The 23,029-nt window shown below is 42.4% G+C and overlaps 1 protein-coding gene across 2 annotated transcripts in view; it reads right to left on the bottom strand.

Annotated features, from left to right (window-relative positions):
- Positions 1–20,918: 20,918 nt before the first annotated feature.
- The window catches only part of CNTNAP5 (contactin associated protein family member 5), a 733,870-nt gene continuing 731,759 nt past the window's right edge, over positions 20,919–23,029 (bottom strand). For both annotated transcript variants that reach the window (XM_045516101.2, XM_045516108.2), the window contains exon 24: positions 20,919–22,473. In XM_045516101.2, coding sequence (XP_045372057.2) covers positions 22,277–22,473 — 197 coding nt within the window. In that variant the 3' untranslated portion in view covers positions 20,919–22,276. The remainder of the gene's footprint in view (positions 22,474–23,029) is intronic.

Genomic DNA, 23,029 nt, shown 5'->3' on the forward strand with positions numbered 1-23,029 from the left:
AAAAAAAAAAAAAAAAAAAAAAAAGGGCGTGGGGAGCGGAGAGAGAGAGAGAGAGAGAATCAGACCCAGGTGCCCAAAATCACTTGTTCCACCAAGACAGATGGATAAATCAGAAAGGAGAAATTTGTCAAAGAGAGGTTGAACTTTTCAAGCCACAGCCTGGAGCAGCTTGCTGTGTGCAGGGCACAATGAACGGAAAAGCACTCATTCCAGACGGTAGTGTCGTGGAATTTCAGAACAACAAAGGGAAAACCCACAAGGTTTTAGAAAGTGTAGATAAGCAGTCACCCTATGGTGAGTAAGGAGTCGGCACGGTATCAGATTTCCCAGTCGCTACATCAGAAGCTGAAATTTCACTGGAGCACCGCCTTCACAATTCTAACGGAAAGCCTTTCCAAGCTACTAGCTCTGTACCACACCTGGCTAGTAATCAGGCATGAGAAAAGAGCTAGGTCTTTACGAATAAGCAAAGTCTAAATTTTTTCCTTTGCCTCATATGTTTTTCTTAAGATACACTCTTCCAAATCGAGGGAAAGAGCCCAAGAGCAGAAAGGCATGGATGGTATCCAGGCAAAGGGAATATAATTGCAAAATGAAGCACAGTGTATTAAGCTTCCTGGATGCCCGGGATGGGATGCCCCAGGTGGATAGCTCAGCAAGGAGGCTGGAAAGCCAAAGTCGTGGCAGGAACAGGCAGATCAAAGGCTTCAGGAGAAAAGGATGAAATGAAATCACAGACCTGATGTGTTTCAGCTTATTAAAGGGAGATGCCCGCACCAGGCAGTTCAAGGATAACCCGGTGATAGGCATTTAGCCAAATAAGAAGGTGAAGATATAAGGAAATAAGGATTTGCAAGGGAATAAATGCAATTATTATACATTAATTGGCCTGGGTTGGACAATAGATATGTAGTCACAGTGATATAAACACTGATTATTGACGGAACCAACAATGATGGCTTAACTTTTCAGGGTGGATGGCAGAGGGTGTAGAACAAAGCTAAACCCTTATTGTCCCCAGTAGGAAAATCGTAGTGATACTTAAAATTGAAAAGTCAAAAGTTAGCTGCATAAACGTGTTATTTAGAAAAATAGAGGATGATACTGTTAGAGCAGGCAGAGAGCTAGATACGAGCAGAGAAAGGGGGACACAGAGCAAATGGCAGGAATTGGGCAGAAAGGAGGGGCAAGGGCCAAATGCAGGAAACATACATCATGTAAGCACCAGGGGTCCCTGGGCAGAGAAAGAAAAGCAGGAACCTTTAGGCTGATAAGGGGCCATGCCTTTTGGCCTGGAGACCGACAAAGAAATGTCAGAAAAGGCAGGAATTTCCAGTGTGTGAATGTAACCTTTTGCTCATTATGCCCTCATTTCAATAAAATTAGCCTTGCAGGTCAGAAGCACCCATCAATCACGGACTCCATGACACTTCCCATCCAGACTAAGTAAGGACAAAAATCCCTCCTCCCTTTGGGAAGGTGGAGCTGGGATGAAGATCAGGAAAGATGACCCCAAACCCCTCCCCGCCAATGAATATTCTGCCCATTCATTTTTACACCCATATAACTAACTTGCCAAGGAGACTCAGGGCAGCTACTCACCTGGGTCTGCCGGCTCTTTCCTTGAGAGCGTATTACCTATCCCTGAATAAACCCTTGCTTTGCTTGTTTGATCTCTCTGTCTCATTCCTGAGTTCTTTCTGGGATGAGACAAGAACCTCATCACTGACAGCACTTGCTCTAAGACCTTGGTGTTTAAACTCTCTAAGATTCTGCTTCCTTATCTGAAATCTAGAAAAGAAAGAAAGAAAGAAAAAAAAAAAAAGAATGCTTATTTCACAGGGCTGTTATATTAAAGGAGGTAATTAGCATCAAGCTTCTAGCATCATATCTAGCATTTTAAGTTTCCAATACATATCAAGTATTCTTATTTGGTTCAGTTTTTTTTTTTTTTTTTTGAATTTTTCAGGGACTTATCAATGTGTGTTTCCATCTTAACCCCAATCAACCCACCGGTTACTTTAGGACCAGCCTTGGTTCACTAACTGCAGAATCAACTTTGAAATACACATTAACCAGCCACGCCCAGACGTACATCTGAATCCTTGTCCTTCTCTCTTGTCCTTCTCTCTTTCTCGGGACACTTCTTTTAAGGAGGTGAACAGAGTGATGTCGGTTACGCTGAAGAACAAGGCATTTGGAATGACATCCTTTCCCATCGGCTTCCTCCCTCTTCCCTCAGGGACTAGTACAGCAGTTATTGGAGCAATGATGTGATCTTTTGGAACTACTTTGAAATGCCAGGACCGACCCTGTAAGGTAGCGTGAGAATTAGAAATAATGCATGCAACTCAGTGCATGGAATGTACACTCATTAGAAGCTGTCATCACTGTTGTGGCTGGAACGGAGCAGGGCCTGGTGGGGCTCTTCCCCTTTCCATGTCCCCCCTTTCTTGTTTGTAGGAAATAAGCCTCATTCAGCCTCCTTGACCCTCCCTGAGTTCCTAAGGACAGGCTCAAACGTTTGCTAATCAGGGAAGGGAGGGATGAGCAATCTGGAAACAATAGTGCAGCCTTGGGGCAGGTCCTGATTCCTCCTCAAATATGCATAACAATATCTTTGAGTTCTTCTGCAGGAACTAAGGCCCCCCCCACCCAGGTGGCAGATGGCAACTTCTGGCTGAGCACAGGATTTCTGAAGCACCACCCTGCTACCTCCCCAATCAGCCAGAAGACAGCCTGCACACAGTGGAAGAAGACTCTGATCCCCTCCCCAAATGATTCTCCCTGAAAAAAAACACTTTCATGGTCCAGCAAAATCTTCAGAGTTGAGTATTGGACATGAGAGCCCCGTCTTCCTAGGTTACAAGACCCCTGAATAAAGCAACACTGCCTTTTCCAACCAGCACTTGTCTTTGGAGCAGCCAAGCCTGAATTTGGTAAGGAGACTGCTGGCCAGAAGGAAATATTAACTGGTCATGATTTTCACTTCTGATTTTGATCATGATAAGTGCTAAGATTCCTTTTCTTTTCTTTTCTTTTCTTTTCTTTTCTTTTCTTTTCTTTTCTTTTCTTTTCTTTTCTTAATGGGGAGGTAATTAAATTTTTATCTTTTGATTCTCCCCCAAATATTCTGAAAATATTTCTGAACTCTCAATGATCTATTATTTTTCTCCGAAAGAATCATACAATTATAAATTGAGTGGCAAGGAATCCCAGAACACATCTTGTCTAGTCTCTTCATTTTAAGAGGAAGAAACTGAAGCCCAGGATGGTAAAAGACTGATTTAGACCCACACAGCTCATTAGGAGAATTTTGCCTGGTCAGAGGGGTTTCACATCTTTATGGAGCAAGGTTCAATTGCCTGTTCTTTGCTGAAGTTTAATAACATATTCTACTTTTGGAAGTCTTTTGAGCATTTGAGATTTTTGAAACATGTAAACACCCAGGATTAAATCACGACACTGCCATTCTCTTGGCTCCTTGCTCCACTCTCCACCCTTAACACAGCATCTGGGCTGTATCTTCTCTGCACAGAGATGAACTCGGATCTTGCCCGTTCACATCACTAACCTGTTTAAAGCCAGGCTTCAGGGACAGTGAGCATATCGGGTACCCTGCTCCAGCTACCACGGAGCCATTCAGAAATGTGTTTTGTTTTTGTTTTTGTTTTTGTTTTGTTTTTAACTAACAGCCTAGCTCCCATCAGTTGACACTTTCATAGTCATATATCTGATACTGAAAGCCAGCACATTCAAGCCCTTCTCAATTTTCATCTGAATTAATTCTGATTCTCCTAATTCCCCTTTTTGGGTCTACTGTGATGGTCCATTATCTTCTCAGCTTTCTCTCTTTCTTCATTCCCAGGGGCAGGCTCCCACAGTTTAAGGGTATTGTATTGCTTTGAATGGACCCAGTGGGAAACTTCTTCCTGACAAAAGGATCTGAGGACAGGCTAAGATGTTTAGGTGCCCTCAGCATACCTGTGGGAGGATGGAAAAAGGCAGAAAAATCAAGAGGAGAGAGACAATGGAATTCCAAGGCTCCTACAGCCGTCTGTAACTAAGACCATCCCTCGTGTCCAGCTGTGACAGGCTTAGCGGATGTGTCTGAGCCTTGAGTTCCCCTCCATGTGTCACTCTCATATTTCCCTGCTCACCCCTTTCAGGCATATGAAATTACTGAGCCATCCCACACCTTGTGATCGCTCTCTCTCTTGCCTTCTGAGACGGCCCGCACTCTGCCTACGGAGTGTGTATCTGCTTTACTTTAAACTAAACACCCCACACCTCTCAGTCTCTCTCCCTCTCACCTGTTGAGATGGCCCCCATTCTGCCTGTGGAGTGTGCAGCTCCTGAGCCGCTCTCCCTTCTGAGTGAGACAGACCCCACGCTGCCTATGGAGTGTGTGTCTCCCTGAGTAAACTTCCTTGCACGTCACTGTGCCTCGCTCTTGAATTCTTTCCTGTGCGAGGCAAGAACCTATTCTTCCACAATAATCTCACTTACCTTCAGCTTCTGTATGGAGGAAAATGGGGGTATGAAAGCCTGGAATTCATCCTGTGAAAATCTGAAATAGTCACTCAGCATGTGGGAAGAGAGACGCTGCCACCATGGGTGGGGAATCAGGGACAATGGGCAGAATTCACCCCAAAATATTGGGGAAGATGATGCTTCCTTAATTCTTCAGGCTATTATTTTAGAAAAATAGGCAACAGTAGTTTGTTTCATCCTGGAACTCTAACCTGTGGAATTAGCTATGCAGACAAATTTTAGCAACTGAAATAGGGCTGAAAGAGAGACTGTCCTCATATAATAGACTTTGGGGGCGGGGGGGGTCACCAATACTGATGTGAAGGTTAATGAGGATGGCGGGAGGTGAATTTTACTTTGTGGACGATGTCAGGACAGCTAACTAGGAAAGAAAAAGAAAGAAAGCACAAAGAACTTCTGTGTCTTCTGCTCACATGCTGTAATCCTGGGCCTGATGTGCTGGACTTGCATTCTCCCTCATCAGTCTCTCTCCTGTGTCCGGTCATCCTTCAGACTCATCTGGGTTCAAATTCTTGATCACATTCAGGGTACAATTTGAAAATTCTTAATGTTTTGTGCTAATTTTTTTGTTGTTGTTCTTGTTGTTGTTTTTCTTCTCCAAAAAGGTAACTCATTTATCAGCCCTCAGTCTTATCTTCCATTGATATTTTTCTTCTTAAGGCCGACTTAGACTCAAGCTGAGAAATCAACATGGGAGAAGCTGCATCCTCTTTGCTGAGAACTTTGTTAGTTTCATGAGGCTGCAGATCTGCACCAGCCCCGAGCTACATCTGCATTAGCGCCCTCTTTTGATAGCAGAGGGAACTGCATGGCTGAGAGTTGAAATGTCCAAGGTCAAACAAGGTGCTAGGAACAGATTTGAAGCTAGGATCCAGCCAGGCTTTGGACTCCTGGGCCGGTATACTGTCTGCTTTCGTAACTAGAAATTAGTTAATGGGGTTTGGGAGACAATGTTCCATATTCACAAATGCTGGTGTACGTGGGATAACCAAAGGTCATCTTGTTTCTTTACCACAGAGATGCTTTCACCTTGTGCACACACACTGAACTCCCAGATTTGGAGAACACACTTCTCAAATATCATTGCTTATGTGGTTCTTTTTTTTTTTAAATTTTATGGTATTTTAGTTTTTCATAGGACATATATGTACAGCTGTTATAACTCTTTCGCAGACCACAGTTTAAATGGTGCTGCATTAATTACCCGCAGCCTTAACTCAGCCTGTTTTTAATGCCCTCAATCCCAGGGCCAGCATTAGTCATTCCATATCTATGAGACCACTGAAGACCTGGCGTGTAGTGGGTCCTGTGAGTTTAAACACTATTTCTTATTTTCTTATTTTCATCATAATAAAAGCAAAGCCAGTGAGCGGTTAGGCCAAGAACTGAAAATGAATGGCAAGTGTTGTACCTGAGATAGCCTACCATGCTACTGTTGGGAATGTAGTTTAATAAATGAGTTGGAAGTGGGGTGGGGGGGTGTAGCTCAAGTGGTAGAGCGCATCCTTAGCATGCACAAGGTCCTGGGTTCAATCCCCAGTCCCTCCTCTAAAAATAAATTTTTAAAAAAGTAAATGAACCTAATTACCTCCCCCTCCAAAATAAATAAAATGAAATAAATTAAAAAAATAAATGAATGGTCTAGAAGTCTTGTCTCTATCAGTTAAAAGTAATCAACTAAAACCTTAAAAAACAAAACAAAACAAAAAAAAACTTTCCTTAACATGAGGTTCATGTTTAAAGGGCATATTTATGAAACTCATCTACAGAAACTCAGTAATCGCTCGGTGACTAGAAGCTAGGGACAATATCTGAATTTTCTGGGAGAAACGAATCATTCACTTTCCTGCCAGATTTTCAGGATGTATTCTCAACTTTATGTATGTCTTTCTCAAATCCCAAATATTTTGTGGGATATATTTTCAAATACTTTAAACTATTTTCTGAATACCCATCACAGGCCTCACTGGCCCACACTTCTCACTAAAGTTATTGGGGTATTTTAGTCTGACAAATCATTGAGTGATGCAACGATAGTAAAGGAGATGTCCCAAAGCCTTCTCTGTTTCCACGAGTGTCTCAGGGAGGGTACGAAGGTCTGGCCACTGCCCTCCAGAGGCTCAGATACTGGCGGGTAAGCATGCAAACGGACCATAGGCAGGGAAAGTCCTAAAAACAGAGGCAGGCATATGTTACTGAAAATCTCAAAAGAAGACATCTTTGGCATAGATGAATGATACTCAATGGAGACAGAGGTCTTCATCCTCACTTTAATTTATATTAAAATTTTGGTCTTCACTGACCTCTGTTTATCTTCCCCCATACAAATTCTTCCCCTTTCTGAGTACACGTGTTTGCTTATCTTCCTCGTGTTCATCACATTTCATCACCTTTTCTTTTTTTTCAGTGGTGAACTTTGGCCAGCTTATAATATCATCTTGACGTATATTTCTTTCTTTTATATGAATAGTTTTGCCTTCCGAGTTTTATCCATAGATTTAACTAGCACATTCCCGATTTTTAAAAGAGCAATTCAGTTATAAAATGCAATATATTCTAGGACTCATTATTGTTAAATAATACATATGACCCTCGCTGAGACTGGGTCAGAGATAATCACTTCAAAGTCAGTTATTTTTCTATCAAAATATTACAAAATATTATACTCAAGTCTGCAGTTTTGTCCCTTATTGAGAAGAATGCCCTTTTGAGGTGGAACTGATCAAAGTCTTCTTGAAAACAAGACAGATGGCTGCTCCATTGCTTTACTGTTCCAACTTTCTGGTACATTTTTGTGGAAATAAATTGGATTTGTCTAGAAAGAGTCGTTCTCTTCAGAATCTTGCATTTAATACCGTAGGATCTCAGGCTGTCTTAGGTGACCCACAATAGGTTACTTGGTGGTTTTCTAGGATCTTTCTTCCTTTCTTTCTTCTCTTTCTTTCTTTCTTTCTTTCTTTCTTTCTTTCTTTCTTTCTTTCTTTCTTTCTTTCTTTCTTTCTTTCTTTCTTTCTTTCTTTCTTTCTTTTCTTTCTTTCTTTCTTTCTTTCTCTCTCTCTTTCTCTCTTTCTCTCTTTCTCTCTTTCTTTCTTTTTTTCTGACTGGTCAGTAACTTTTTAGAATGTTGTTTTTCCTCTCTTACGGGCAGGTACCTGGGGTCAGTGCCAGGGATCACGGCCAAGCCCACTGAAAGCCTGGAGGGCACAGCGTTCAATTCTTCTGATTTAAATATGACACTGCTCCTGGTTCTTCTTTATCTTTCAACATTGAGATCTGACCTTGCAACAAAACTGACAGTTATTCTCCTCAAAAAATTCACATCCAGCTTTCTTAAAAACAAGAAGTGAATAAGTCACACAAACCCTCAGGGTTTGTGCAGCTTTCTGTTTAAGAGTTCCACATTTAAGGAAAAACAGAGAACTTTCGATTTTCATCCTTTTTCCTTTTCTTTTGCTTAACATTGATTGTCTTACTGGCTGTAGTCTTAAATTTAATCCTTAAATAGCCTTTCCATGTTTTTCTGATTTCTGCTAAGCTATTTAGTTTGTCTTGTCTGTCTTATTTCCAAGGTGGAGATTGGGGTTACGGAATTTGATCTGCCCTCCCCACAGTGTCCCTTCTAACCAGACCATTATTTCAAGACTTCAGACATGATCACCAACCTAAGTATTCCCACGACCCAGAGCCCTGCGGTACCTAAGGACTCAGGGAATTGATATCTTACTATACACCCATCCTCCACTCAAGACACACAGGTTTGGAAGTTTAGAACTGTCCTATTGATCCTCCTGTACATAAACATCATCCACCCTGGGCAAGCAAAACCTCTTCTCTTCACAGTAATTCCTATTTTTCTTTAAAGTGACTCAACCTAATTAGATGTATAATCCTACAATTAAACGTATAATCCAGTTTTATCCTGGGGCTTCTGCAAAAGTGTCTAACTTCCTTTGGGTCTCCTAAAGGAAACAAGTGAGATTACATCAAAGGAGAGAGTTTGTCACAATTCACATTTATTGTGCTTTATGGATAAGAAGTATTTTGAAAAACTTTTCTCTATAAACCATCGAGGCATTTGGGGGTTTTGAGCACAAGCCACTCATTCTCCTTGCTTGGTCCTGCAATAAACCTTTCTCTCCTCAAAAAAAAAAAAAAGTGTTTTCATATTTACAGTCTCTTCTTTTTTTTTCTTCTTCTTCTTTGTTTTTTTTATTTTATTTTAATAGCAACTCTTTGAGTTAAGCAGGAAGCTGAGGTTATGCCTGTCAAAGCTGTGGCCCAAGGGGACCCACTATTTAAGTCCTTTCCCATTCAACTAACTCAAGAGCAGTCTCGATTTCTTTTGAATTCAACACCTCTCTGTGAGAGCTCTCAGAATTTCAACCTTATTTTCTACGTTTGTGCACACATTTTAACGGTACTGGACAACAGTACCAGGACAAGAGAAATTATGTTGTACCTCCACTTCTCACACTCAGAGAGGCTAGATTTCAAGTTCAATGGAGGGTTTGTCCAATTAAAGGGCTAGTGAACCATGGCCTGTGAGTCCAGTCTGGCCAGCTGCCTGTTTTTGTGCAGCCTCTGAGTTCATATTTTTTGTTTATTTGTTTGTTTGGTTTCATTTTTAAATAGTTGAAAAAAATCAAAAGAAAAAAATTTAACTTCATGACCTGTGAAAAGTCTATGTCATTTAAGTTTCAGTTTCCATAGATGAAGTTCTACTGGGACTCAGTCTGCTCGTCTGTTTGCACACCGTCCACACGGCTGCTTTCATCTCGCGAGGGCAGAGTTGAGTATCTGCACCAGAGACTGGCCCTCAAAGCCTAAAATATTTCCCATCTGGCTGTACCATAATGATACGTACGTTTTCCCGCTCCAGGCTTGCAGGTGTAATAGTAACTATTACAGATTACAATTAATTACACTTTATCACAAATAAATAATATTTGCACCAGTCTGTTTAATTTACAAAATACATTTGCATCTCTGGTTTTTTTAATTATGGAAAAACTCAGTGAATAAATATTTCACATTCGTATTACCAATTAGACACCCAAAGCTCAAAGTACTAATTTGATGGCCCCTGGGGTACACAACCAGAAAGGAGAAGGTTTGGACAGGATGGGAATCTTCTGACATCAAATCCACCTAATGCTTGCTTGGACATGGTAGATCCTAAATATAATTCCATTTCACTCTTACACATCCCGTTTGTCACCTAGCTTTCCTCATCCCTATGCGGAAACTTTGATGCAAAAGGTCATTCTCACACCTTTGTGGGGCTGCCTGTTACATTTGAATAACAACCTTCTAAACTTATTCTGAGCTGTACTGAGCTACAGACAATTTCCTGAATTGGCACACTCACTCTCGTCTTTGTGCCTTCTTTCAAATGCTGTTTCTTTCCTTGTAAGTGCCTTTTTTGACCCAACTTCCAACCATTCTCTAGACCTGTGAGACACAAATGAATCAATACCTCCCTTGGTCATGTGCCGGCTGCCCCATCATTTGTGTTAATTAGATACAGCTTGCCATTTCCCCGCTGGCGTCCCCAGCTAGACCTGTAGACCCTTTACCAGCAGGTGCCATGTCTTATTATGGGATGATCTCCATCATCTCACTCAAAACACACATCAAAAGAGCACACAGATTTTTGCTGGATGAACGAATGAGCAAGAGAATGAATGGTTGCTCTCAGATAACACACAACAGAGGTGGTATGACATAGGATAATGTTAACACTGTGAAGTCATCTTACAAATCATAAATGATGACAGACTAAGAAGATGTCTTTTCATATAAGGTCAAGTGCGGAAGAGCCCAAACGCACACACACAGTAAATCGATCTCTGTTTGACTTCGTGCAGTTTGTTTTGTAAGTCTGTGGGCCTTATAACATTTAAATAAGAAAAGCAGAAATAGGAAGGTCAGCATATAGCAAACTGCAGGCTCTCAATTCATATCACATCATCATGTTCCCCAGATAAGTTTACCAGCCTCTTCTTAGACCCGCAGGGAAGACACACGGGAATTGGAGAATATTATCGCTAACCCATGAGTGCACCTGCAACATTCCAGAACGGGCTCCGTGGGTGGTGGAAGTTCTCTACCTGCTCATTGGGAGAGGAGCATTTGCTTCTTACTTGGTTGAACAGGTATGTGCTTCAAAATGTTTCCTGTTGGCCCCAGCTTCAGGTGAGCACTATTATTCCAGAAGAGACTGCCTTTCTAGACATCCATCAAAAAATTATCACCTACTCTCCCTGTTCACGAGAGACTGGCTCAGAAGTAGGTACATCACAGGGGGCTTTTTGCAGACACAAAACCATTCCTACCGTCCCAAGTCATGCTCTGCTGGTACCTCAGTTTCAGTGCCAGTTTAATGTAACTGCTTAGAGCTTGAGAAAGCTTTGTCTTGATATTCAAAGCCTCTAACAACTCTCTTTAGCACTTATTTATCTTTTTAGATGGAGGTGACCCTCTAGTTTCCCTGAGCAGGAGAAGTCAGGACAGAGCAGGTGCATGAGGGCTCCAATAGATTATCTGAATTAGTTCTAACAGCAGCTGGGGAGAGCCAGGTGTGATTTAAGGCCGAAAGGATTTGAATCTTTACTCCTTCACTAACTAGCTATATGATTCTGGGAAATAGGAAATAACATTCCTATTTTTCAGATGAGAAAGTGAGTCACAGATCAGGTAAGAACCTTACCTAAAGCTACGTAGGTGACCGAGTGGGCACAGAATCCAAGTGTGTGTGACAGCAAAAGCTATGCAGTTCTTTTTAGCAAATCAGTTTTCTCAAGCTGGACATTTTTATTGTGCACAATGAAAAAAAAGAGAGAGAGGGGAAAAGAAAGGAAGGAAGGAAGGAAGGAAAGAAAGAAAGAAAGAAAGAAAGAAAGAAAGAAAGAAAGAAAGAAAGAAAGAAAGAAAGAAAGAAAGAAAGAAAGAAAGAAAGAAAGGGAAAGAAAGAAAGAAAGAAAGAAAGAAAGAAAGAGGAAGAAAGAAAGAAAGGAAGAAAGGAAGAAAGGAAGAAAGGAAGAAAGAAGAAAGAAAGAAAGAAAGAAAGAAAGAAAGAAAGAAAGAAAGAAAGAAAGAAAGAAAGAAAGAAAGAAAGAAAGAAAAAGGAAGAAAGGCAGGAGGAAAGGAGGAAAGAAGGAAAGGAAGAAAGGAAGAATGAAAGAAATTCCTCTCGTACAGTTTCCGTGTGACCATAAGAAGTGATGTGCCGAGTCGACCTACCATAGACCCAAACAATCGGTAATTATTTGATTACTGCATTATTATTGCCCGAGAATTTCTGGCTCACGCCCACGCTCTTCATCAAGCCGGCAGCCCTTAAAGGAAAGCACTGCACACAACAAAGGGCGCTGGGGGACAAGAACACGCTGTCACATTTTCCAAACCGGAGTGCGGGGGAAGCGCCCGGCCCTTTCACGGGAGCGTCTGCCTGCGCTGGCTCGCGGGTGACGTCGCTTCTTCTCCGGCCAGGGAAGGAGATGCTGTGACAGGCTTTCATTCTCTCAGGCCCCTTGGGGCAGCTGGGGCTCCTGAGAGGCCGAGGCCGAGCTGGATTTGCCATTTCAGCTGGTCAGCGCTGTCAAGAGCGCCCCTGTTTCCTCCCCACAGATGGGCTGCTCATTCCAACCTCTGCTCTCGGCCCCCGGGGGTGTTGACGTCAGGACTGGGCTGCGCCAAGTGCTTCCAAGCCTGGCTCGGATGTGGATGTGCAGGTCGGTGAGATCATTACCTGATCCAATTCAGGCCCTTGCCAATCTGTTACTTTTAAAGCTTCCCGAAAAATAAAAGTAATTCCTATATAGTTTCAGCCTTTATTATTGAAAGTACAAAGAGGGTTTTTCTCCCCGCGTGTTACGTCTGTTTGGACTGACGGTCATCTTTTTCTCCTCTTTATGTCACAGGCTTAAACCAAATACAGACAGATATGAAAAGAATGATGAGATTAACACAGTCCATCACTAACTTCTTTCACTCTCTGGTTACATGATGTAACTAGAAAACAGATCGCAAAAAAGAAGGTAGGGAACAGAATTTTTTTTTAGTACGTGAGTATTGTTTCACAATCTATTAAGCGATGAAGCACTGAACATCAGAAATGAAAGGTTCGTTTAGAGCTGTCCCTCAGCTGCTAATTAGAAGGGTTGGAATTTGAAGTCATGAGTGTCTGGCCAAATTCTCTGATCAGTTCTTCTGATACGAAGATGTATTGCAGAAATTTCTTTTAAGATACTGGATTCATTCCATTACTTAGAATCCTGTACTCTCTTTTGGAGGGACAGGTGAGGGCATCTCAAAAGCTCACTGATGGCAGAACCAGAGCTAGACCTCAAGACATCTTCCCAGTTCCGTCCACAGATAAAATCTCCTGAACCCCCTTGCCGAACAAAGCCTTTTCTATACCTTACTTTATTCAACTCTGTGATATGGGTCATTTGTCATCTGTGCATTAATAAATGGTAAGGAAATCATGTTAGGTAGCTTTTATGGATGGATCTACTGCCCAGGTACCCAGCTAAGTGGTTAACTCTTCAGGCTCTGCAAAGCTTTTTATTTAAATTTTTTTGTATGTATAGTCAGTTTACAATGTTGTATCAGTTTCTGGTGTACAGCACAATGCTTCAGTCATACATGAAGATACACACATTCATTTTCATATTCTTTTTCACTATAAGTTACTGTAAGATATTGAATATAGTTCCCTGTGCTGTACAGTATGAACTTGCTGTTTATCTATTTTATATATATATTAGTTTGTATCTGCAAATCTCAAACTCCCAGTTTATCCCTTCCCATCCCTTTCCCCCACTGGTAACCATAAGTTTGTTTTCTATGTCTGTGAGTCTGTTTCTGTTTGGTAAATAAGTTTCTCTCTCCTCTCTCTTTTTTTTTTTTTTTTTTTTTTGGATTCCACCAATAAGTAACGTCATATGGCATTTTTCTTTCTCTGTCTGACTTACTTCACTTAGAATGACAATCTCCGGGTCCATCCATGTTGCTGCAAGTGGCATTTTTGCTTTTATTTTTATTTGCCAATTTACATCTGCAAAAAGTAACAGTTACAGGGGTTTCTTTATTTCACCAAAACTGGAGGATGGGCTTTGATGGGACTTGAGCCCCAGCTTGCCTGGCTCCCAAGTCCACGAATCTCTACCACATTAGACTCTAAGCCTTAGTCCATGCTGTCCCCAACCTTCTCCATCACTTCAGCTGACCCCCAAATGGAGTTTTCTCCCCACTTCTTCTTCAAGTGCCTTTAAAAATGGTCATTGGTCCCTTCATCTTGCCAAAGCCAATGGTGTTTATCTATTCTCATCTGACTTAGTTTTTCATAGATTTTCAGTAGCATTTAAGGACAGTGCACTCCCCACTGATTAAGCATTTTGTTTTCTGGACTCCAACTTACCTAGTTTCCTCCTTCCTCAATGTCTGGTCCCTTCTCCTGTAATAGACCACTGCTCCAGGCTCTGTTTTCTAGTTACACTCATGCTCTAGGTGAGCTCGATGAGTCTGTCTCTCTCACGCACACATACACTCATCTATATGTGTAGACCTAAGTGTACATATACATATACAGAGCTCTCCCAGGTGTCTCTCTGGGCCCGACCTCACTCCTGAACCGTAGACATAGACCCTGATCTACACCCACACTCGTTCCCTGGTTGGAATCTCAAACTTAACAAAACCCCAGACTGAACTCATCTTCCCCCATTCCCACTTCACAGCCACCTTTCCCCAAAACAAAACGATTTGCTGTCATCCATTCAGTTGTTTAAGCCTCAAATTCTAATCTCTTCTGATTCTTTTTTCCCCTCCTACTTTCCTTCTAGTCCATCTGGGTCTGTGTGGCCCTAGCTGTCATCACAATCATTGCTGGGACACCCATAGTCCAAGCCACCATCATGCTCCCCCAGGCTTCTGAAATGGGTCCCGACTCCTCTCTCTTCCTCTGCTTTTGTTTCCCTGTGGTCCACTCTCCACTGTGCCATCAGAAGAGTTTTTGCAAGTTCAGTCTGATAGTGTCATGATCTTGTCCTGTTTAAACCCACGTCAGTGTTTAATTTCTCTGTTAACTGACTACCCCACACACAGAAATCTGAATAAACACTCTATGAAGTGAGTTCTGTTTCATGACGATGTCTTTTGAGTATCTCAAGCAGTTGGAGTTAAGACTTTCTGTAAGAAGAGGAAAGCAGGGAGAGATAAGAAATCTGGCCGCTGTGAGTGGGTGTTGATGAAGGTTTAGGAGAGGCACCAGGTTTCAGGAAACCAGAACAGCCTCAGAGCCCTGAACGTGACTTCTGACCAAGTCAATGAACTTGCTCTTGTAGATGTGAACCGGGCGTACAAGTCAATATGAACCACTGGGCGCTGAGAGAGCCCACGGCAGCACTTTTTGGTCTGTTGAAATCAATAAACCCTGAGAGTGGGAGTTTCATGTTTCTCCAGCAGCCCCACAGCTCATGTTGTCTGGGAGTTAATGGTCTGAGGAATGAGAACTGGAGCCGAGGGATTAATTGTTTGACTCTTCATTAACCCAAGAAAACACAGCAAGACACATTTGTCTTCCACACAAAATCATACAAAATTCTCTCTTTATTAAATATACATTATTTACAGTTTAAGTCTTTCTTCTGTACAACAGGAACCATAGAAAACAAAGAAATCTAAGGCTAACTTTTATTTATTTTTTTTCCCCATACAGTGTATTAAGACTTGTTACGTGGTCTACAAAACTGACTTGGAACGAGGCAACATCACTTGGGATTCTGTTTTGGGAACGAAAATGAGCAGGTCCAAAGGAGAGGCTAGACTCAGGAGGATCTACAAAGAGAGGTGACCTGTTTTGTGCTTTTGCCATAATAAAGAGTCTGACATAGATTTTGAGGGAGGAAGTTAATTTGTACTTTATTGTTTACTTGTTCAAAAGTATCTCCCTACTCTTTCTCATTCTTCAAAAAGGAGGACCTCAATATTCCAAAGTGGGACCGATTGCCCAACTGAAGTGGACAGGGTAATATTCTATAATAGGGGTCAGCAAACTATAGTCCTTGGTTCGAATCTCTGACCTGTTGCCTATTTTTGTAAATAAAGTTTTATTGGAACACAGTCATGTCTGGACCACTTCCTGTGACAACAGCTGAGGGGAGTAGTTGCAACAGAGACTGTCTGTTCTGCAAAGCCTTAAATATTGAGTCTCTGACCCTTTACAGGAAGTTGGCCGACTCCTTCTCCAGCACACCCTGGGGACAGACCCTTGGTTTGCCCTCAGCCCTCATTCCAGCGATGTCTCTGTACCTTTTTGGCCTCTTCTGGTTGACTGGGGGAAGTGATAGCCAAAGACAGCACAGTCTGTCAGGAAGTCTGTCAACTATCAGATTCAGGAGAAAATTCTTGGTGTTGGACCTCACTGGATACAAAGTCCCTCTCATGATAGAACTCTGCTGTTGTAAGCAAGATTTGGTATTTTTTTGCATGAATCTTTAAGGCCGGACAAGTTTACATGGGTGGACACTGCCATTTAAAGAGAAGAGACTACGTTAATATTTGATGTGAAGACTTGAGGATGGGGTTGACTAATATGGGAAAGTCCGACTAGGCAGAAGCTCATTAATACTATCCCTCAGGTCTCACTGAAAGTTCTACTTGTGGGGAGGCCTTCCAAAGAGTCTGCAGAGTGATACAGCGATCCTGTTGCCTACCCAGCACATCTTCCATGTCCTCAAGGCTACTGCTGGCTTCTGAGGCAGGGGAGAATACACGGCTAATGACAGTGAAGACTGGGATTTAATCACTGAGACAATGAGCTTCACCTTTGGCTATGGCCTTAGACTACTCTCCTAAGTTTGTCCTGCTATCTTGCCAAAGTTCCCTTGGATGACTGGGGAGGATTGAGGACAACAGTGTTCCCAGAGAGCGTCAGATGATGGGTCCTTGGCAGTATTCACTGTCAGGGATGGGATGTACCATCTTCCTCCTCTTCATGGCAGATCTATGCGTGGTAGGACCAATGGAGGGGAGACAGAGACCACTAGACTGATTTCAGGACCTCAGGGCTTCTACCCATGGGGATCCTGATTCAGGAGAGTGGACCCAGGGAGCTATCTGACAGCCCCTTCTCCTTAAAGTTGTATCTGGGTGTTCACTCACTCCGGGCAGGTTAGGTCACTGTGGTGATAGCTCTAAAGCATCCTGGGACAATCAATCCTGATGGAATAAAAATCTTGGGGGAAAAAAAGATGTCACTGAAGTAGAGCTGGGAAGGGTCAAAAATATCATGCAAAGGTAACTAAGGAACATTTCATGCAAAGCCCATTGTATTGCCTCTTTCCTTAATGTGTAAGATGATGACCCAAGTGCACTAAAGAGACTCCCGAGTTAGGAGCCAGGAAAGGGGGAAGGGCGGCTGCAGGTGGATGATTCACGCGGAAGCCAAGCCCCTCCTCCTGTGGACAGGCTGTCACTTGTTGCCAAGCGTCCCTCTTCCTCCTCAACCTCTTCCCAGCAGGTGCGCTCAAAACACTGACACCCACTTTTGCCTCAGTCCTTGCTCACGTCTGTTCGGCCACTTTGTAGACTATAAACGTTATAAAAGACAGACGACTAGTTTACAAAGTATGATATTTCACTAAAAAATGTGCTTTTCTGTTCCCCCTCAGAGTACCTTAGTGCAAAAATAAGACCACCGTTACTCAAAAGCAGAAAAAGAGTTAAATAAGAAAATCTTCTATGAAGGTTTCAAATAACTGTCAACTCAAGTGGAAATGTGTCTCTCCCTATCAAACAGACATGTATGGAGGATGTCATAGGGAAGGAAGCTTGAGTAACAACCCTATTTTTACAATGTGTTTGTGTGTGTGTGTGTGTGATTTTTTTTTCCCCATTAGGAGGTTCAGCTATTTGGAATTTGTGAGAGCAGAGATGAAAACTAGGGACCAGCAACATCTGCCAACTAGATGTCTTGACAAGTAAGAGTGTGGGTTGAGGACATGAGAGAGGAGGGTAGGAAAGACCTAAGAATGCTGTGTGGAAGTAATTCAATTACACTATGTCTCTGTGTGTGTGTTTTAAAGAAAACATCTTCAAACTGCACAAGAGGCATAAAATAGCACTCAGGAGCCTCCAAGTATTCTGAAGGTTTGGAGTTGCCTGCATGTTGTTCCATTAACCACTTTTGCATCTGCAGGAACAAAGAAAGCTCCTGATGTATTTGGTCGACTTGTGACCTGCAGGACAACCGAGGACTAAGTCTGCCCAAGCCTTGAGGTTAAGGAAAAATGAGTAGCGGCTTATACGCTGTGTCTCCAGTTCCCTTTGGCGGGCTGATCTCACAATGTGGTTTTGATGGATCGTAGCTCTGGGGGAATTCAAAGGAAACCCAGGAGTTGGTGGACAAGCTGTCAAGACTTTTTATAAGAAAGAACTCACAGCCTGATTCCTATCTCCCTGAACACCTTGGAGAAGACGCTCTGCCTGTCTCCTCTCAGTATAGCTTCTCTAACTGACTGAGCTTCCTGCGGAGGAAGAGAAATGTGCAATTTTTCAGGACTGGAACAATTCACCCAGAGCACAGAGTGGAGATCACTCTTAGAGGGACAACGCCTTTTAGTCGATTACTTACTCAAAGATACATTTCATTTCATTCTCAGAGATCTTCCAAAGTTAAGTCAAAAACGGTTGATCAGGATGAAGGTGGGTTTTAGGAGGAGCTGGGGGACAACAAAGATACCTTAAGGAACGTCTGGAAAAGCAATGCGTGCAATCGGTCACCAAGAGATGGCAAAAAAGCACTGAGAAAAGAGAAAGAGGGGTGCAGGAGTGGAGATTTTTGTTTCCTGCCTCAAAAAGAATGCCCAGGTCATCTTTAGGTCTGACCCATGGAAGAAGGACTTGCAGAATTCCCCAACCAGAATTAAAACAAGAATGGAGAGAATCCAGCCTCCCCAGAAGGACTGTGGACACAGAGACTGTTCATTCTTGCTGTCACAAAGGAGCCAATCCATCTCTCTCCACAGAAATATACCTGCATAGATAGAGATTTGCTTTGAAGAAGAGAAACGAAGCAGCTCATTGAGGGTGGAAGTAATAAACAAGAAAAACAATACTTTGCAGAAAGTATCTATTTCTCTCAGTCTCTAGCAAGGGCTTTACAAGAACGACAGTGTCGAACCTTTATTCTCCATTTTATAGCATCTCATGCAAACCCCTAGTGCAACGATACCTACCTCCCCTGCTAGACTCTGAGCTTCCCAAGGGCAAGAATAAGGTGTGATGTATATTTGTTCACCTAATGCTTAGCGCAACCCTAGGAATACTGGGTAGTCAAGAAAAGAAAGAACAAAGTAGAGATCAGATTGTGTCTTTTGTCCTGATCCTCCTCCCCTCGCCCTGTGATGGGGGTTGGTTGGACAAAATATGGAAGTCAGGTTAGTACCATCTCTGTTATTACTAAAGGGAATCAAAACTGTTTTTTAAAAAAATCAGCCCTAGGATCCTTAAAAGAAATATCACATTTGTGGTTGAGTGTAGAGAAAAGGCTAAGCTTTTCTTAAAAAATATATCTAGAGGAGTGGCACATGTTTAATTCTCCAGACAAACTCTGGTGGAAACCATGGCAATCTAACCTACATGCACAATGAGTGATGCAGTGGCAAGTATTTATTTAGCGGAAGCAAATGTACTGTTGCTTACATACACAGACTCTGATGGGAATGACTTTGATGTAGTAGCCCCCTTAGAATGTGAAATTGCACGGGTATTTTTGGTTTAATAGTAAAGTGACCACATTCCATCAAATAATGTTGTAAACAGCAATTACCAAAGACTGAGAGTTACAGTGTCAGATCATGGGGTCCAGTTGCCCAGAGCGTGGGGTCGGGGAAACCCGATTACTGAAGCAGGAAAGGCCGATTAACGTGGGGATTAGGACGCTTTCAAGGACTGGGTGTTTCAGATGATGATTGTTCAAGAATCGGACCACTCACACAACTAAACAATTGCACAAAACTATGTGGATTTTGGTGCCATTGAGGGAAAGACAGGCAGAGTTAGCACTTATCTGTAATTGAAAGCTGTGTTCTCTTTTTTGCAGGGAGCAGCTTGCTTGCTCCTCAAATACGTCTGGTGAAAGTTAGTGATCTCTGGGGTTATGAAATATTCCAACCCTGTAAAAATAATTCTGGTTTAGCCCTGAGACTCTGCTTATAAGAGTGGCATGCAGATTGCCCTGTCTTGGTATTCGTCTTTAAGTCTATGAAACGTAGTAGGTGTGTCTCTGTGGTCTACGTATGCAGGGAGGTATGCTTGGGGACTCTGCAATGCAGATGCAACAGAGATGGAGCCTGACAAATTCTCCACCCTCCAGAACTACCTACAAGAGTGTATAAGTAGATGAGAAAAGCAAGTACTCTAAGTTGGCCTTTGCTAGTCCTCCAGTTCTCTCAGCACCATGTCAGCAAAATATAGTCCTCGCTCCTCAGAGACCTGAATAATGAGCGGTTCCAGCTTTATTACTCACACCTTTCTTTGCCTTTCCATTTCATTATTGGGAGATGCTTCAGGCTAAACCCACTCCACTTCATGGTGACTTTTACGTCAGGGGACAAAGGACTACGTAGCCAAGCAAAAGGCTGATTTATACAACCTTTTTATGGAAATAGAAAATTCAAAAGTGAAAATTGGAAACAGAGGAGAACAGGGCAGGAGGAAAGAGTATTTAAAGCTTTCTCCTCTTATTAATGGATCATTCATCTTATTAAAGCTAGAAGGAAAAAAAGTGCCCTTGTTAGAATCACTTTAAAAGAAATTTACTAGCAGAAAGATACCATGGGAATGAGTAAGAATCCACAGAAATATTTTTAAGGAGAATGTGTATTTAGAACAACACCTTAAAGTTGAGGAATCGGGTGACAAGCTAAATCCTTACCCCACGTGCTCGAACACTGACAGAAAAGTCTGACATGGACCTGAAATGGGATGAAACTGAGGAGTTCCTCAATGGGAGCCTCTTCACGCAGGAAAGTGTGAAACATTCGAGACGAGGGACACACTGAGAACAAGAAGGGATGCCTGCCAACTGTCAAGGCTGGAGAATGGAGATGTGGTCATTGTCTTCCAAATCGAGCCTGTGTTGTGAAAAGAATCAGCAAGTATTTTCCACATCTGTGGACTGTTATACCGGCATTCCCAGCATATGGAGCATTTGTATTGTTCCCCCGTTCTCTTTTCCCTTAAGATGGCCCAAAGGCAAAGAATGAGGGATGTCACTATAGCAAAATCACCAGGATTCTGACCGCCACAATGTGGAGCAGCTCAGGATACCTTCTTGAAGGAATGACTGTGTTTCTTGTATGTTTCCTTGTCAAAAGGGGGAAATGGCCTGACATTGATCACTGCCTCGTCTGGGAATGTATGCCTACAAAAAGAAGTGTGGTGGGCCTTTATACACACAGGATGCTGCAGATCTGAAACTGTGATGTGCTATAGAGCTTAAGGGCTCCTCTGAAATTAAGCAGTGGGGGTTCACTGGAGCTAACCAGACGCCTCGTATGACAGTGCAGCCTAAGCCTCTAAGATAAATGGCTCGGTGGACAGTAGTATGTCTATTCTAAAACGTGAAACCTCCTGTATTTATGTTCCTCACCAGATCTTTAGTGAGTGGATGGGAGGAAAGAACTGTGTTTGGTGTTTCTTTTCTTTCATGCAGTTTTTTGTTTGTTTGTTTTACTTTGCTTTTTGTTTTTGCTTTTCTAAAGCTGCATTAAGATGATTTAAACTCTTTCATGGAACCAGGCACTATTTTAGACTTTTATTTGAATTGCTTTATGCTTCAGCATATATATATATGTATATGTATCAACATACATACATATATATATATATGTATCAGTATAATTCCAGGAATAACCTAGCTAACATTTCTTACAAAATTGGAAGAGGCGTGTTTGAAGTTATGGAACATCTACTTCCTAGCAGATTTCTTATTGTCTCCTGGTTTCAAGCTACTGGTTTCCACGCTTCCCCTAGGTTTCTGCTATTGTGTGCGGTTCTAAGTGTCAGCCCCAGGAGAGAGCAGTAAGAACGGAACAAAGAAATAGCTCACTACTATCAGGTGTCCTATATTTGAAAATACTCAGGGGCCAGGAGTCAGAGTGAAAAATGATGATGTGTTAGGGCTTCCTATGGGAAGGAACATTAATATGAAAGCAAACCTCTCTTGTTCCTTTTAAAGTGCCGCCGACACAAACCAGGCCTTGGCATCTTCTTTCTGCACCCTGAGTTCCCTGGTAGGAGTGGACTCGCAATGGGGGGGATGACTGTTAAATGCTGAAGTCACAGAGCTCAGGTTCAAAGGAGCCTGTAAGCCTGGGCTGCAGGGTGCCTCTTAGAAACTGGAAATACAGAACCGACTATTCACGTGTGCACACATGTGTCTCTTCCTTGTCTAAAGGGGTAAAGTCAGTCTCTTGAGCCAACACGTTCACCACAAGAAGTGTGTCAAAGAGGAAGGCAGTGGCCATAGCTGCCTGGTGTTCTGGGCTGGTTCAAGGGGATAGGTGCTGGGGTGGACGCAGGTATGTCCCCAAAATAAACAGAAAACAAGTAAGAGAAGGAGAATGACCAAAAGCAAAAGAGAGAAGGAGGAGGAGAAACAAACAAATGAAATGAACAACCGAGGAAGAGAATCCACTGACCCTACAGTTCTTCAGATGAAATATTCCCGCTTACACTCGCTCACTGTGTTTTGCAAATCAATGTCATTTCTAAAGGAGCTGTCCAAATTTTCAGGATATTCCTTCTCCTTCATCTGGTTGGTACGATGTGACTGCTTGTGCTGGTAAAGGAAGCGGGTCATGATGCCGATGACGCAGAAGATGATGAATATCACCACGGCTATGACTCCTGTGGGGAGACGCGGGCGAGAGAGGGGACAGCACCGTCACAGAGCAGCCCATCAGAGAGTAAAGTCAGTTTTGATGAGAAAGCCACATAGTGGAGAGAACCAAACAAAACCAAACATCACACCCCGCCGCAGGTCCGGAAACAAACACGGACCTCCAGTCTTCAATGACAAAATACTTCCTCTTTCAGACTAGCTAGGAAGCGAGCAGGCCAGTTTAAATCAGAGAATGTTTTATTTCATCGACTAAGAACTCCATAAAGGAGACAGGAAATCAGACCAGCAAAGATTTCATAGACAATTTCTTCAAGATCTGCTTTAAAGAATGCATCAAAATCATTTTTAATCAGTGCATTCCTTTGCTACCTTGCAAATAAGCATCTTAGAACTACTCTAGCATCCTGGAAAGTAATAGAAAATGATATTTAAATATCTCACATTTCAACACATGCACTTTGGCTATAAATTTGTTTATGGTTTGCTAAAAATGTTTTGTTAATAATGGAATGTTTACCAAACATTTAGAGCATTCCTCCCTGCTCTGCACTCTCCTAGACT

This window comes from Camelus bactrianus, chromosome 5 (genome assembly GCF_048773025.1).
Source record: "Camelus bactrianus isolate YW-2024 breed Bactrian camel chromosome 5, ASM4877302v1, whole genome shotgun sequence".
NCBI lineage: Eukaryota > Metazoa > Chordata > Mammalia > Artiodactyla > Camelidae > Camelus > Camelus bactrianus.